This window comes from Hyla sarda, chromosome 2, assembly GCF_029499605.1.
Source record: "Hyla sarda isolate aHylSar1 chromosome 2, aHylSar1.hap1, whole genome shotgun sequence".
NCBI classification, from domain to species: domain Eukaryota; kingdom Metazoa; phylum Chordata; class Amphibia; order Anura; family Hylidae; genus Hyla; species Hyla sarda.
The window spans coordinates 484,716,184-484,733,071 of NC_079190.1; the positions used below are offsets into that span (position 1 = coordinate 484,716,184).

The window sequence follows — 16,888 nt, forward strand, 5'->3', positions numbered from 1 at the left end:
ATCACTTTTTAAATGTTTTTTTCTGGTATGTAAAGTGACCACATACCAGCTATTGACAAGCTAATTAACGTTTGGACATTGCACTCACCTTTGATTGCAGCATCTAAAAGATTAATGTAGGACTCTGATGTTTGGCATTAGCCATGGGTCCCGTTTGACCGTATGAAGCGCACTAAGCTCCTTGGCGCATTTTGTAGAATGGGAGGGGACACAGGGTATACATTTATGCCCTGCATCATTAAAGGTTAAAGCCTATCTTCTCAATAGTTCCTGTATGTAGATAATTTTGGCAGTATTACACATCTGTTTGTTTTAACTCCTGCCTGATGTACATCATGAAATGGACATCCTACTTCTTTTTACACTCTAGTTGGGAATTCAGCCAAAACTCTCCCATGATACCTTCTACATGGTGGCTAACTTTTTGGCTAGAGTGTACAGTCAATTTGAGGATGTACACCAGACAAAAAGGTAGTAAAATAACTTTATTTACCAATATATGGCAATCTAATAATGAGTTGGAAATAAGTTTCATCTTTGGAAAACCCTTTTTAGGTATTTTGTATACTGTGATACTAATATACCCTAATTATTTGCATTTGAGGCCCAGTTCTACAATCGTTAGAGTCCCCTCTCCTATGTCAAAAAGGTTGCCTAAGACAGGGAGTCATGAGTAGTCTACATGGAAGAAGATGGCATTATAATGTCTCCGCTGTCTCGTGGACACAGCTTCACATCAAGTTTATACCGAATCTCAAGGAAAGACACGCTGGTTGCTTAACTGATGTAATCTTTACTGAGATATAATGAAAGTGCGGTAAAACTGTAAAACAAACATATGAAAGACAAATATAAGCATGGCTATTCAAGTGCCTTACATTATGTATAGCTAATACATAGATAGTCTAACATGTGCTCACTTACTACACACTGAAAACACACATTATCTATCTACAAATGCCGAGCATCTCTCTACACAGGCTAACTAACAATTCCGTACTCACAGGCTTTGGTATTTATCAGATTTGCAGTCTGTATTAGCTTTAAGAAGTCCTGTGGATCTGGTCACTGTGGTGGCTGGAGCTGGAATGAATGAGACATGCCGGAGCTAGTCCTATGCTTTAGAGAGAAGGCCCGCCTCTAGGCTTCAAGAAAATGGAGGGTCTTAAAGGAACAGACCCTGCTGAGTGCCAAGCATGTAAAATACATTGCGAAGGCAGCACACTCCCCACCTGGCATACTTTTTGTTATGCCACTAACCCTTGGACAGGAGTAAAACTACTTCAGAAATTGGTCTTGCATACACTTTGGGAATGCCCTGTCTAACAATCCTAACTTCAACCTTTCTAACTCTAGCATCACTACTAGGATCAGTCCCCACAATGAGTCCAATAGGCCACTCGTTCCTGTGGGCCTGAGAGTCTTTCAGTAAGACAATGTCTCCAACTTGTAAATTGGGCTTGTCATCTTGCCATTTCTTGCGTGGCTGGAATATTATAAGGTATTCCTGTCTCCACCTCTTCCAGAAAATGTCCGCAAGACTTTGAACTTGTTTCCATTGCTTGGTGTACAAGTCCTTGAGTGAATTGTGTTGAGAAATCTCTTCCTTTTTCAGAAGGCCTTGGATTTCTTCTTTAAAGACTTCCTGTTGGACGCATCTGATGATCGTGACCTTGGCTTGTTCAAGGTGGTCATTGCTACGCTGATCAGTATTGGTAGCTCTGCAGGAGGATCTGGCTAGACAGATAAGTTTTCCGATTGCACGGGTCAGCGACTTCCAGCTGGAAAACCTTTCAAATCTATGAGCGCCCAGACTGTCTCTTGTAACTAAAGTCCTACAAACTGTCACTTGAGGTCTTACCTCTTTGTCTTGATCTGGTTCTATGAGTTCAAAGGTCTCTACCTGAGTAGTTTCTTTGGTTTCTGGTTTACGAAGAAAGGATGGACCTACAAACCAGTTAGTTTGCTTGAGCGCAGCGGCTGGCACTAGTCTCGTCCCATGATCAGCTGGGTTCTTGTCTGTGCTGATGTGATGCCACTGTTCTGGACTTGTAGACTTTCTGATACGTGTCACTCTGTTGGCCACGTATGTATAAAATCTTCTTGAAGCATTGTGAATATATCCTAACACAATCTTGCTGTCTGTATAAAAGTTCATTGCATGGATCTCGATGTCCAGTTCTGTTGTAATCATGTCTGCCATTTCTACAGCTAAGACAGCAGCACAAAGTTCTAGACGTGGGACAGTGTGAGCCGGTCTGGGAGCCAGCTTAGATTTTCCCATGAGGAACCCGACATGGCTTTGTCCCTCAGTGTCTATTACCCTAAGGTAGGCGACAGATGCGATAGCCATAGTGGAGGCGTCAGAGAATATGCATATTTCTCTTCTCTTTGTAGCAGACAAGGAAACAGATACGTATGGTCTAGGGATGTTGAGTTGTTCAAGCTCTAACAATGAGTCTTTCCACAACTTCCACTGCATTTCCTTCTCTTCAGGTAGAGGTATGTCCCAGTCACTTTGTTCTTGCTCAGTAGTGATCTGTCTCAAAAGAGCTTTGCCTTGCATGATGATGGGTGCTACGAACCCCAGGGGGTCGTAAAGACTGTTGACTGTAGATAGGACACCTCTTTTTGTGAATGGCTTCTCTTCTCTGGAGACCCTGAAGGTGAAACTGTCAGTCTTCAGGTCCCAACTAATCCCAAGACTTCTTTGCAAGGGTGGTGATTCTGTTCCTAGATCCAAGTCTTTGAGGTCTTTAGCACGGTCTTCCATTGGAAATGCTTCCATGACTCTGTTGCTGTTGGAAGCTACCTTGTTCAGTCTTATGTTGGATTCTGCCAACATTTCTCTTGTACTTTTCAGGACGTTGATAGCTTCTTCGTTGCTGGAGAAAGAAGCAAGTCCATCATCTACGTAGAAGTTCTTCATGACGAACTGTGTGGCTTCTTGACCATGTCTTTCACCTTGCTGTGCTGCTCGTCTCAGGTTGTAGATAGCTACAGCTGGAGAAGGGCTGTTTCCAAACACATGTACCTTCATCCTGTACTCTGTGATTTCTTTGTTAAAGTCATTGTCTGCATACCACAGGAACCTTAAGTAGTCTCTGTGATCTTCACGAACAAGGAAACAGTAGAACATCTGTTGTACGTCTGCTGTCACTGCTACGAGTTCTTTTCTGAACCTGATGAGTACTCCAAGGAGTGTGTTGTTCAGGTCAGGTCCGCTGAGAAGGACATCATTTAGTGAGATGCCTTGGTGTTTCGCACTAGAGTCAAAAACTACGCGTATCTGGCCTGGTTTCTGAGGATGGTAAACCCCAAATATTGGTAAGTACCAGTGTTCTTGGTTCTCTTGTAGTGGTGGTGCCCTTTCAGCTTGATCGTTATCAAAGATCTTCTGCATGAAGGCTTGGAAGTGTTTCTTCATATTTGGCTTTCTTTGTAGCATGTGCTGCAACGAAGTGAAGCGTTTCTCTGCTTGTACTTTGTTGTCAGGAAGGCGATGGCGTGGTGACCGGAAGGGTAGAGGGGCTACCCAGCTGCCTGATTTGTCTCTGAAGACTTCTCTGTCCATAATCTCAAGGAAGAGAGTATCTTCCACAGAGGGTGCTAGCTTGTCGTCATCTCGTGTTCTTTCAAACACCTTACCGCCCAGTTCATCTGTATCTCCAGTTGAGGCTAAGTCTTCCATGCACCTCTGGATACTCCGATGATGTGTTGGGTTTACAAGTCTCTCTTTAATGTGTAGACTGTTGGTACATGGGCAAAGACAAGATGTACGACCATTCTGTAACAGATGTGTTCTGTAGACATTTACCTTTTCTGGTTTGTGGAGTCCGTCTAGACATACTTCTCCAACGATGACCCATCCGAGATCAAGGCGTTGTGCAAATGGTGCATCGTGTGGCCCATTGTACTGTTCTCTGACTTTGTGCACTTTGAGGATATCTCTCCCAAGTAGAAGGATGATTGCAGCATCTGGATCTAGTGCTGGTATCTGGTCTGCTATTCGCACCAGATGGGGGTGATGACGAGCAACTTCAGGTGTGGGGATCTCTGACCTGTCGTCTGGTATCTCATCACATTCTATGAGGGTAGGAAGAGTCACCTTTGTCTTTCCATCTAATGACTCAATGATGTAGTTGTTTGCTCTTCTCCCTGTTGTCTCTACAACTCCAGAACAAGTCTTCAGGGTGTATGGAGTTGGACTTCCTTTGTCACCGAAGAGGTCAAAGAACTCTGTTTTTGCCAGAGATCTGTTACTCTGTTCATCCAAGACTGTGTACATCTTGATTGCTTTTTCTCTGAAGCCTGCAGGATACACCTTGACTAAGCATATCTTGGAACATGATCTGGGGTGGCCCTGCTCTGTACAGATCTCAGTACACTTTGAGGTTACTGCTGGCGTTGTACTCTCGCCTTGCTCCCCACCATGATCTTCTTGAGTTGCTGGAACTTCTTGTTTCCATGGTGGTGGTCCTGGGTGCAGTGCTGACAGGTGTTTGTCACTGTTGCACTCTGTGCATTTTATTGTTTTTGTACAGTCTTTTGCAAGATGCTGAATTGAACCGCAACATCTGAAACAAATGTGATTGTCTTTAAGGTAAGCTTTGCGCTCTTCTAACGTCTTACTTCTGAAACTGCGACATTTTCTTAGTGGATGAGGCTTGTTGTGGATTAGACATATTTTGTCTGGCTCCTCAACTTTCTTACTTGTGTTGTCTTCCTGATTGACTGCAGACTCAGGCGAGACTTCTGTCTTCCGTACAGAAACTGTTGCTCTGCGTTCTTTGTAAGGCGTTGGATGTTTTTGCTCTACCTTTGGGGAGCTTGCAGTTCTCTTGTTCAGGAAAGCAAAGCTTGGATCATTGCGTGTTTCAGCTTGGTCTACGATGAATTCAGCAAGGAAGGCAAATGATGGAAATGCGACTCGTTGTTCTTTCTTGTATCTTGATGCTTGAGTGACCCACCTTTCCTGCAAGTTGAAAGGAAGTTTCTCGATTATGGGATCAACTCCACGTGCTGTATCTAAGTATGAGAGACCTGGCAGATATCCACTAGACTTAGCGGCTTCTATTTCTAAGAGTAGGTCCCCAAACCCTCTCAGCTTTTGATTGTCTTTGTTTGTCATTCTTGGATAGTTTTCTATCCTCTTCAGAAGAGCATCTTCAATCACTTCAGGTGACCCATAGCAGTGTTCTAGTCTCCTCCACACCATTGCAAGTCCTGCTGTTGCGTCATGAACATGTACTGATCTGATTCTTTGGGCTTGCTCAGTGGACTCTGGTCCTAGCCATTTGACGAGCAGATCAAGCTTTTCTCTGTCTGTCAGATCTAAGTCTTGGGTACCGCTTAGGAAAGATGACTTCCAGGCCCAGTAGTTTTCTGGACGGTCGTCGAATTTCATGAGACCAGCGCTCACTATCTCACGGCGCATCAGGAATCTTGCTACCTCTGTAGCTCTTGCTGCATCTGGTGAATACTTCCTAGGTGTAAACTCAGGGTATGGCTGCGGCTGGTAAGGCTGATGAGGTACTTGACTAAGTCTGCTTTCTTCTCCTCTGTTGTAAGTCTTTCTGCTATAATCCAGACTTGTATTTGCTTGAGGAGGGAGTACATCAGCATCCGTTTGCACTCTTGTCAGGTTGGCAGATTGGTCTCTGAGGATGTGACCACTTGACTTCCTACCCTGAGGTTCTGATTCAGTCTTGCAGTGTTGCGTAGAATCAAAGTTGCTTATTGCTGGTGGAGTCAATGATGGCCTTGGTGTGTCATTGAACTGCTGGTCAGTGTACATGGTTGCTTGTGACTGTATGTACTCACGGGTACGTTGGCTTGCGCTGAGGGGTGACATCTGGGTTTCTATGTCAGCGAACTGAGCTTCGGCAGCCCTTGTGAGAACTTCTGCCTCGGCTAAGGCTGCTGCAGCGTTTTTCTGCTGTTGCAGTAAGTGTAAAGATGCTTGCACTTCAGCTTTTCTTCTAAGTGCTTCAGCTTGTTCTTTCATCAATTCAGCTTTTCTTCTAAGTGCTTCAGATTCACTTTTTGCTTGTTCTTTCATCAATTCAGCTTTTCTTCTAAGTGCTTCAGATTCACTTTTTGCTTGTTCTTTCATCAATTCAGCTTCCTGCTTTGCATAGGACGCCATTGAACAAGCTGCCTCTGCTTTCGCTCTTGCCTTAGTTGCTATGGCGCTAGCGGATGACAGGCTGGTGGTGCTTGAGTGTCTAGAACTATGGCGTTTAAATCTTGATGCATCGGCGCTAACCGAAGTTAGATTTGTTTGACTGGACGCTCTAGACAATGTTGTGCACCTAGATCTACTTCTTGGCAAGGTGTCTTCCTCTTTATAGGAGCATTGAGGGTTAACTGTCAGAGTGCTGTTCTCTGGGTTCTGCATCTTGATTTAGCTGGCAGCTAGATAATGATGATGACTGGACACAGCACAGCGGTGTTATAGCACGTGAGAGAATTAGTTTCACTTTCTAGTGCTTCGCGCCTTGACTCCGACACAGACTGCAGGGCACAGGATTTATGAGTCTTTTTTACTGCTGCGGACGATTCAAAGCTGATTAACTGCTTCTGATAACGTTTTAAAAGCCTTTTTACTATAATGTCTCCGCTGTCTCGTGGACACAGCTTCACATCAAGTTTATACCGAATCTCAAGGAAAGACACGCTGGTTGCTTAACTGATGTAATCTTTACTGAGATATAATGAAAGTGCGGTAAAACTGTAAAACAAACATATGAAAGACAAATATAAGCATGGCTATTCAAGTGCCTTACATTATGTATAGCTAATACATAGATAGTCTAACATGTGCTCACTTACTACACACTGAAAACACACATTATCTATCTACAAATGCCGAGCATCTCTCTACACAGGCTAACTAACAATTCCGTACTCACAGGCTTTGGTATTTATCAGATTTGCAGTCTGTATTAGCTTTAAGAAGTCCTGTGGATCTGGTCACTGTGGTGGCTGGAGCTGGAATGAATGAGACATGCCGGAGCTAGTCCTATGCTTTAGAGAGAAGGCCCGCCTCTAGGCTTCAAGAAAATGGAGGGTCTTAAAGGAACAGACCCTGCTGAGTGCCAAGCATGTAAAATACATTGCGAAGGCAGCACAGGCATGTAAGGGTCAGACTTGAAACATGTAGCTAGTAATGCTTCAGTACAACACAAGCAAGATAGAGCAGCACGTCCTATAGTAGCGTAATGGTGGTGCAAGCGGCAGGTGGAGCCTCGGTCAAGGCAAGTCAGACATCTAGGAAGGATGCCGCAGCACACAAAGGGTTCAAGTGCAAAAACAGTGGTTTATTCCATGGTAATACAAGCTAGCAACGTTTCAGCTGCCAGTGCAGCCTTTTTCAAGCAACAAACTAGTGACCATACAAAGTATTTATATGTAAATGAACAAACAAATCAATCAAACATGTGATAAATCAATTAGTGCAGATAAAGTATAAAAAGTGAGTTTAAGATATAGGGTAGTTCAAACCACTATAATATAGATATTGCACAAGTGCCCAATAGTGAATTAAAATCAGTGTACATATGAAAAGACTGCAGCATACAGTATAAAAATACATTACATCATAAATTATTGCAAAAACATCCATGTGCATCCAATACTTAATAATGAGGGGCGGTGGCAAGGTGGTCGCACTCACCCAGCTCGTCTCCATGTGAAAAAACGCCGTTGCTGTGAGTAACAGCAGGGCTGTGGTGTATATGTTGCAGTCAAGCATGCACAGAACGCCGAGGGCGGCCACGTGACCTCCCAACGTCATCTGACTCGGGTGCCACGTGACCGCTCCCCCGTCGCGCACGCGCACTGCAAGGATTAAGTGTATACTGCCATGATGAGTAAGGGAAAGCCGGGCAGCCTGATCTCGCGATCAGGTATGCGCCTCAATGAGACACAATGAGACACAAATCCTGACCGCGAGTAACCGGCGCACAGTCTGAATATGTATGTAAAAGTATATGGAGATAAAGTAAATAAAACGGACATCACGGTCCCGAATGTGCCTGTCCAAGGACACAAATCGGGACACAAATGGCAGGTGCCATTTTTAGCCATTTGGTCTAGTGCTGCTTCTGCTTCATCATCCCGCTCAATGATGCGCCGTGCCCGCAACATTTGACTTGCCGGCAATGAACGCACCATGGGGCGGGGATGATTACTCTTGTAGTGCAGTGTAGAATTTGTATCTGTGGGTTTCACATACAGATTCGTCACAAGTCTATGGTCTTGAATGGATACCAGTGTATCCAAAAAATTTACAGAATTTCATGAATGTGTTAAAGTAAATTTAATATGCTCATTGATCGAATTCAAAAAGTGATGAAAGGAAAATAAAGAATCCTCTGTGCCCTTCCAGACCAGGAAGATGTCGTCTATGTACCTCCACCACCCCAATAAATTATCAGACTGGTCGGATACATAGACGAGGTCTTCCTCCAGCACCGCCATGTACACGTTAGCATACATGGGCGCCACGTTTGTGCCCATGGCGGTGCCGGTGGTCTGGAGGTAGAAGGTGTCATTAAACAAAACATAGTTATTGCATAAGTTGGTGTATAATAACTCAGTAATAAAATCAACTTGTGCAGGTGAGTAATCTGGTTCTATCATGGACCTGACAGCCTGTACACCCCCATTGTGTGGGATGGAGGTGTACAGGCTGACACGTCCAGAGTTGCCACAAAAGCCCCTTCAGGAATGTGTATTTCTGATCGTTAGAGTCCCCTCCCCTATGTCAAAAAGGTTGCCTAAGACAGGGAGTCATGAGTAGTCTACATGGAAGAAGATGGCATGTATGGGTCAGACTTGAAACATGTAGCTAGTAATGCTTCAGGATATGTAACAGTATGTGAGAGACATGGATGATTTTTTTTATTGTGGAGTTAAAAGGGGTACTCCGCCCCTAGACATCTTATCCCTTATCCAAAGGTCATCCGGCACGGAGTGAAGTTTACTCCCTTTATGTCTGGGGTGCTGCAGCCAAGATCGCCGGAGTCCCCATCCCTTTAAGTGGATGCTACTTGAAGGGCATGATAAAGACATGTACAAAAAGACTTGCACCTTTTTTGAATGTTGGGAGTCCACCTAAAAATCACTTGATTCTGTCTATTGATGACTCCTATTTGAGGACCTATAGGTACTTCTCAACACATGATCAAAAAAGGATGTATTTACTGGTACCACAGACTAAAATTTTATAAAGTCTTAAGATAAATAATTTGGGGGAATTATTTTTACTCAAACATTGAAAATATTTTGGATTTTTAGAGCCTACTGAACAAGTTAGGAAAGTTGATGAAGTATCTCCTTCTCTCTAGAGTGATGTCCAAGGGAACCTGTAGTTCCCCATTAGCCAGACTAGATATTTCGGACCTCCAAACGGCAGTTTTTTTTTTAAATTAGTGGTTTTATCATTATAGTAAACAGTTGCTACATATGCCCAAAATCTCTGAAAAACATATTCTGCAGAAGAAGCCACCACAGGGACCAGAACCTGGAGTAACATTAGTCACTTAGTAATTAATATAAATCGTCTGTTGTAAAAGTTAATGATCCGGGGAATGGTGTCTCCATCCTAACTGTGTACACAAGGGATATGGGCCTCAAATTTCTCATCAGTTCATCGCTGTTCTTAATCCATCTTCACGCCATCTTTAGTAGATATAAGCTCATTACACAGCTGCTCTCCACATGAGGAATTTGACACCTGGCCTACTTTTATACAGTTTGTGCCTTTCACAGTGTTAGTATCATGAGTGAGGCACGTAAAGGTCAAATGTAGTGGATTTGAGCTGAGGAAAACCCTACAGATCAGAGCAGGTGTAAAAAAAAGCAAAATGTAGGGAAAAGTGTAAAATTTAGCGAAACCTTAGTTAATACCTTGGAAAAATACTTGTAGAATATTAAAACCCACAAAGAAAACTACACTCCACTCTTAGTAAATCAGGGCCAATGTAGGAAGAGAACCCAGAGAAAAATGCAAAATACAGATAAATAGACATTACACTGGGTTTGGTTGATTTGCTATTCATTTATGTGGATATATAAGGCAATTTTTAGAGTTGACTAAGCCAATATTATGTGAAAGTCCAGGCTCTGAAACAATGGAGGGCCTAAAAGGTACAGCAGAAGATGACAACCCTATATGGAGTCAGTCTCTTGGCACCTGCTGACTGTCTAATGAAGGCCTCCAAACCCCCCCCCCCCCCCCCCCTAAATAAATATTGTTGGGGGAGAAAGGTTAGGATATGCTTTATTTAACCTGTTCAGGATGCCGGGCTTATGCATACGCCCTGCATCCCGAGTCCTTAAGGACGTAGGGCGTATGCATACGCCCGTGGGAATTCCGGTCCCCGCCGCTAGCCGTTTGGGGACCGGACCGGAATGCCTGCTGAAATCATTCAGCAGGCATCCCGGCACATCGCCCAGGGGGGTCCTGAGACCCCCCCCCCCCCATGTCGGCGATCGCAGAAAATCGCATGTCAATTCAGACATGCGATTTTCTGCTATTCAGGGCTGATCGGGTTTCAGGTGACCCGATCACCCAGAAAATAGCGATGATCGGAGCTGTCAGGGACAGGCCCGATCATCCTGAGGGCTAGGAGTGAGGTCGCAGTGCTGCGATCTCCTCCTATCCCCTGCCATTGGTCAGAACTGATTCTGACCAATGACAGAGCAGGACATGGCAACCCCCCGTTCTGCCCACCCCTGGATGTCGAGGGGAACATGGACAGAAGATGGAGGCTGGTAACATGGTGGAGAAGATGCCTGGGGAGCCACGATCGTTGCTGGAGACTGCTGGATCCTGGCTCAGGTAGGGAAACTGCGGGGGGGGGGAATTGAAAGTGAAAGTAAAGTGATCTTTACTGTGGCAACCACTAGGAAGGCCAAACTGTAACTCCCAGTTTGTCTGGGCATGCTGGGAGTTGTAGTTTTGCAACATCTGGAGGGTCACAGTTTGGAGACCACTGTTACAGTGGTGACCAAACGGTAGCCCTCCAGATGTTGCCAAACTACAACTCTCAGCATGCCTGGACTGCCCAGGCATGCTGGGAGTTGTAGTTCTGTAACATCTTTCCCTTCAGATTTAGCAATTTTCAAGAAATTTTTGAAAATTGCTGCTCTACTTTGAAGCCCTCTAATCTTTTCAAAAAGCAAAAATTTGTCCATTTTATGATGCCAACATAAAGTGGACATATTGTATTTGTGAAATAAAATAAAATTTATTAGGAATATCCATTTTCCTTACAAGTAGAGAGCTTCAAAGTTTGAAAAATGCTAAATTTTCTAAATTTTCATGAAATTTTGGGATTCTTCACCAAAAAAGGATGCAAGTAACGCCGAAAATTTACCACCAAAATAACGTAGAATATGTCACGAAAAAACAGTCTCAGAATCAGAATATTCGGTAAAAGCGTTTTTGCGTTATTAATTCGTAAAGCGACGGTGGTCAGAATTGCGAAAAAGGGCTCAGTCCTTAAGGTGGAAAAGGGCTGCATCCATAAGGGGTTAAACTGCCCAATCCATATGTTTTTTGGTCGATGAGCCACCACCTGAGGAGTATGGACAAGCCGAGCGTTTATTTATATGGGGTGAATTGGAGAGGTAACTATAGGCTGAGGGAACATTTGGCCAAAATCTATTGAAGGTAAATGGGCACCTTAACCCCTTAAGGACAATGGACGTACTCCTACGCCCCCATTTCCGAGTCCTTAAGGACCGAGGACGTAGGAGTACGTCCTGTCCTTTCCCGGCCCCCTGCCGCTAGCCGGAGGGGAGCCGGTGCCCGATGCCTGCTGAAATCGTTCAGCAGGCATCGCGGCATATCGCCCAGGGGGGTCATTATGTCCCCCCATGTCGGCGATGGCCGCAGATCGCTGGACAATTCAGTCCAGCGATCTGCGGCGATTCCGGGTCAATCGGGTCTCCAGTGACCCGGTGACCCGGAATTACTGGCTGATCGGGGCCGTCAGAGACGGCCCCGAACAGCCAGAGCCTGCAGGGGTGAGGTGGCACTGGTGCCACCTCACGATCGCCCTGATTCGTCGGCCGGATTACCGGCCGACGAATCAGGGCGCCTGCTGCGGGTGTCACTCCCGCACCCGCTCCGCCCCTCTTCCGGAGGACGTGAGCGGGTGCGGGACGTGCACCCCTGGTGCTGGGGACCCCGATCCCCGGCGTTAATGTTGGGATCGGGGCCCCAGGAGCGACGACGGCGGCGGCGATGGGACTGACCTGTGCGGCGATCAAGCAGCAGCAGGAGGTGAGTGACAGCCTCCTGCTGTTGCTTAGCAACAGCTCCCAGCATGCAAAAAGGGCATGCTGGGAGCTGTAGTTATGCAACAGGAGGAGGCAGACCACCACAACTCCCAGCATGCACTTATGGGCATGCTGGGACTTATGGTTTTGCAACAGCTGGAGGCACATTCTTTCTATGGAAAAGTGTACCTTCAGCTGTTGTGTGACTACAACTCCCAGCTTGCACAAACAGCTTAAGGGCATGCTGGGAGTTGTAGTGGTGCATCTGCTGGTTGCATAACTACAACTCCCAGCATGCCCGTTGGCTGTCGGTGACTGCTGAGAGTTGTAGTTTTGCAACAGCTGAAGGCACACTGAGTTAAGTAGCAAACCAGTGTGTCTCCAGCTGTTGCATAACTACAATCCCCACCATCCCCAGCCAAAGTAGTATGCCTCCGGCTGTTGCATAACTACAACACCCAGCATGCCCTTCCGCTGTCCGTACATGCTGGGGGTTGTAGCTTTTGCAACAGCTGAAGGCACACTGGTTGCAAAACACTGAGTTTGTTGTCAAACTCGGTGTTTCACAACCTGTGTGTCTCCAGCTGTTGCAAAACTACAACTCCCAGCATGCACTGATAGACCGTACATGCTGGGAGTTGTAGTTTTGCAACAGCTGGATGTCCCCCCCCCCAATGTGAATGTACAAGGTACACTCACATGGGCGGAGGATTACAGTAAGTATCCGGCTGCAAGTTTGAGCTGCAGCAAATTTTCTGCTTCAGCTCAAGCTGCCAGCGAGAAACTACTGTGAACCCTCCGCCCGTGCGACTGTACCCTAAAAACACTACACTACACTAACGCACAATAAAATAAAAAGTAAAAAAAACACTACATATACACATACCCGTACAATAAAAATGAAAAACGTCTGGTACGCCACCATTTCCAAAACGGAGCCTCCAGCTGTTGCAAAACTACAACTCCCAGCATGCACTGATAGACCGTACATGCTGGGAGTTGTAGTTTTGCAACAGCTGGATGTCCCCCCCCCCCAATGTGAACGTACAGGGTACACTCACATGGGCGGAGGATTACAGTAAGTATCCGGCTGCAAGTTTGAGCTGAGGCAAATTTTCTGCCGCTGCTCAAACTGCCAGCGAGAAACTACTGTGAACCCCCCGCCTGTGCGACTGTACCCTAAAAACACTACACTAACACACAATAAAATAAAAAGTAAAAAACACTACATATACACATACCCCTACACAGCCCCCCTCCCCAATAAAAATGAAAAATGTCTGGTACGCCACTGTTTCCAGAACGGAGCCTCCAGCTGTTGCAAAACAGCTACTCCCAGTATTGCCAGATAGCCACTGACTGTCCAGGCATGCTGGGACTTTTACAACAGCTGGAGGCACCCTGTTTGGGAATCACTGGCATAGAATACCCCTATGTCCACCCCTATGCAATCCCTAATTTAGGCCTCAAATGCGCATGGCGCTCTCACTTTGGAGCCCTGTCGTATTTCAAGGCAACAGTTTAGGGTCACATATGGGGTATCGCCATACTCGGGAGAAATTGTGTTACAAATTATGGGGGGTATTTTCTGCTATTACCCTTTTTAAAAATCAAAAATTTTTGGGAAACCAACATTTTAGGTAAAACATTTTTTTTTTTTTTTTACATATGCAAAAGTTGTGAATCACCTGTGGGGTATTAAGGTTCACATTACCCCTTGTTACGTTCCCCGAGGGGTCTAGTTTCCAAAATGGTATGCCATGTGTTTTTTTTTTGCTGTCCTGGCACCATAGGGGCTTCCTAAATGCGGCATGCCCCCAGAGCAAAATTTGCTTTCAAAAAGCCAAATGTGACTCCTTCTCTTCTGAGACCTGTAGTGCGCCAGCAGAGCACTTCTCACCCCCATATGGGGTGTTTTCTGAATCGGGAGAAATTGGGCTTCAAATTTTGGGGGGTATTTTCTGCTATTACCCTTTTTAAAAATGTAAAAATTTTGGGAAACCAAGCATTTTAGGTAAAATTTTTTTTTTTTTACATATGCAAAAGTCGTGAAACACCTGTAGGGTATTAAGGTTCACTTTACCCCTTTTTACGTTCCCCGAGGGGTCTGGTTTCCAAAATGGTATGCCATGTGTTTTTTTTTTGCGGTTCTGGCACCATAGGGGCTTCCTAAATGCGGCATGCCCCCAGAGCAAAATTTGCTTTCAAAAAGCCAAATGTGACTCCTTCTCTTCTGAGACCCGTAGTGCGCCAGCAGAGCACTTTTTACCCCCATATGGGGTGTTTTCTGAATCGGGAGAAATTGGGCTTCAAATTTTGGGGGGTATTTTCTGCTATTATCCTTTTTAAAAATGTAACATTTTTGGGAAACCAAGCATTTTAGGTAAAACATTTTTTTTTTTTTTTTACATATGCAAAAGTCGTGAATCACCTGTGGGGTATTAAGGTTCACTTTACCCCTTGTTACGTTCCCTGAGGGGTCTAGTTTCCAAAATGGTATGCCATGTGTGTTTTTTTGCTGTCCTGGCACCATAGGGGCTTCCTAAATGCGGCATGCCCCCCAAAAACCATTTGACGCTCCTTCCCTTCTGAGCCCTCTACTGCGCCCGCCGAACAATTAACATAGACATATGAGGTATGTGCTTACTCGAGAGAAATTGGGTTTCAAATACAAGTAAAAATTTTCTCCTTTTTACCCCTTGCAAAAATTCAAAAATTGGGTCTACAAGAACATGCGAGTGTAAAAAATGAAGATTGTGAATTTTCTCCTTCAATTTTCTGCTATTCCTGTGAAACACCTAAAGGGTTAATACACTTATTGAATGTCATTTTGAATACTTTGGGGGGTGTAGTTTTTATAATGGGGTCATTTATGGGGTATTTCTAATATGAAGACCCTTCAAATCCACTTCAAACCTGAACTGGTCCATAAAAAATAGCGAGTTTGAAAATTTTGTTAAAAATTTCCAAATTGCTGCTGAACTTTGAAGCCCTCTGGTGTCTTCCAAAAGTAAAAACTCATAAATTTTATGATGCAAACATAAAGTAGACATATTGTATATGTGAACCCAAAAATGTTTTATTTTGAATATCCATTTTCCTTACAAGCAGAGAGCTTCAAAGTTAGAAAAATTCAAAATTTTCATTTTTTTCATCAAATTTGGGGATTTTTCACCAAGAAAGGATGCAAGTTACCATAAAATTTTACCACTAAGTTAAAGTAGAATATGTCACGAAAAAACAATCTCGGAATCAGAATGATAACTAAAAGCATTCCAGAGTTATTAATGTTTAAAGTGACAGTGGTCAGAATTGCAAAAAACGCTCCGGTCCTTAAGGTATAAAATGGCCTGGTCCTTAAGGGGTTAAGGAGGGTGGACCTCAGAATAATTCAAGGAAGCCCAGTCCATTAAAGGGGTACTCCACTGGAAAACAATCAACTGGTGCCAGAAAGTTAAACAGATTTGTAAATTACTTATATTAAAAAATCTTAATCCTTCCAGTACTTATCAGCTGCTATTATGATCCACAGGAATTTCTTTTTGAATTTCCTTTCTGCCTGACCACAGTGCTCACTGCTGACATCACTGTCCATTTTAGGAACTGTCCAGAGCAGGATAGGTTTTCTATGGGGATTTGCTCCTACTCTGGGCATTTCCTTAAATAGACAGAGGTGTCGGCAGAGAGCACTGTGGTCAGACAGAAAGGGAATTCAAAAAGAAAAGAACTTCCTGTGGATCATACAGCAGCTGAGAAGTACTGGAAGGATTAAGATTTTTTTTAACCCCTTAAGGACCCAGCCATTTTACACCTCAGGACCCGGACATTTTTTGCAATTCTGACCACTGTCACTTTAAACATTAATAACTCTGGAATGCTTTTAGTTATCAATCTGATTCCGAGATTGTTTTTTCGTGACATATTCTACTTTAACATAGTGGTAAAATTTTGTGATAACTTGCATCCTTCCTTGGTGAAAAATCCCAAAATTTTATGAAAAATTTGAAAATTTTGCATTTTTTTTAACTTTGAAGTTCTCTGCTTGTAAGGAAAATGGATATTCCAAATAATTTTTTTTTATTCACATATACAATATGTCTATTTTATGTTTGCATCATAAAATTGACGTGTTTTTACTTTTGGAAGACACCAGAGGGCTTCAAAGTTCAGCAGCAATTTTCCAATTTTTCACAAAATTTCCAAACTCACAATTTTTCAGGGACCAGTTCAGGTTTGAAGTGGATTTGAAGGGCCTTCATATTAGAAATACCCCACAAATGACCCCATTATAAAAACTGCACCCCCCAAAGTATTCAAAATGACATTCAGTCAGCGTTTTAACCCTTTAGGTGTTTCACAGGAATAACAGCAAAGTGAAGGAGAAAATTCACAATCTCCATTTTTTACACTCGCATGTTCTTGTAGACCCAATTTTTGAATTTTTACAAGGGGAAAAAGGAGAAAATGTATACTTATATTTGTAGCCTGATTTCTCTCGGGTAAGCACATACCTCATATGTCTATGTAAAGTGTTCGGTGGGCGCAGTAGAGGGCTCAGAAGCGAAGGAGCGACAAGGGGATTTTGGAGAGTACG

General features: G+C 44.0%; 1 protein-coding gene across 2 annotated transcripts; it reads right to left on the bottom strand.

Annotated features, from left to right (window-relative positions):
- Positions 1-702: 702 nt before the first annotated feature.
- LOC130357123 (uncharacterized) lies at positions 703-7,133 on the bottom strand. 2 transcript variants are annotated; one of them, XR_008889114.1, is made up of 3 exons: positions 6,915-7,133; positions 1,005-6,733; positions 703-823 (listed from the first exon to the last, which is right to left on the bottom strand). XR_008889114.1 is itself a non-coding variant. In XM_056559537.1 (2 exons), exon 2 carries the CDS (start codon positions 6,398-6,400, stop codon positions 1,256-1,258), a length of 5,145 nt encoding a protein of 1,714 aa, XP_056415512.1. In that variant the 5' UTR covers positions 6,401-6,733; positions 6,915-7,133; the 3' UTR covers positions 853-1,255. The 2 variants fall into 2 exon arrangements, 1 of the variants encoding a protein (XP_056415512.1); XM_056559537.1 differs by lacking the exon at positions 703-823 and having other exon boundaries at positions 853-6,733.
- Positions 7,134-16,888: the final 9,755 nt, after the last annotated feature.

Bases quoted from the DNA above. Each gene is read 5' to 3' on its own strand.
- LOC130357123 (XM_056559537.1), bottom strand. From the start codon at position 6,400: ATGCAGAACCCAGAGAACAGCACTCTGACAGTTAACCCTCAATGCTCC.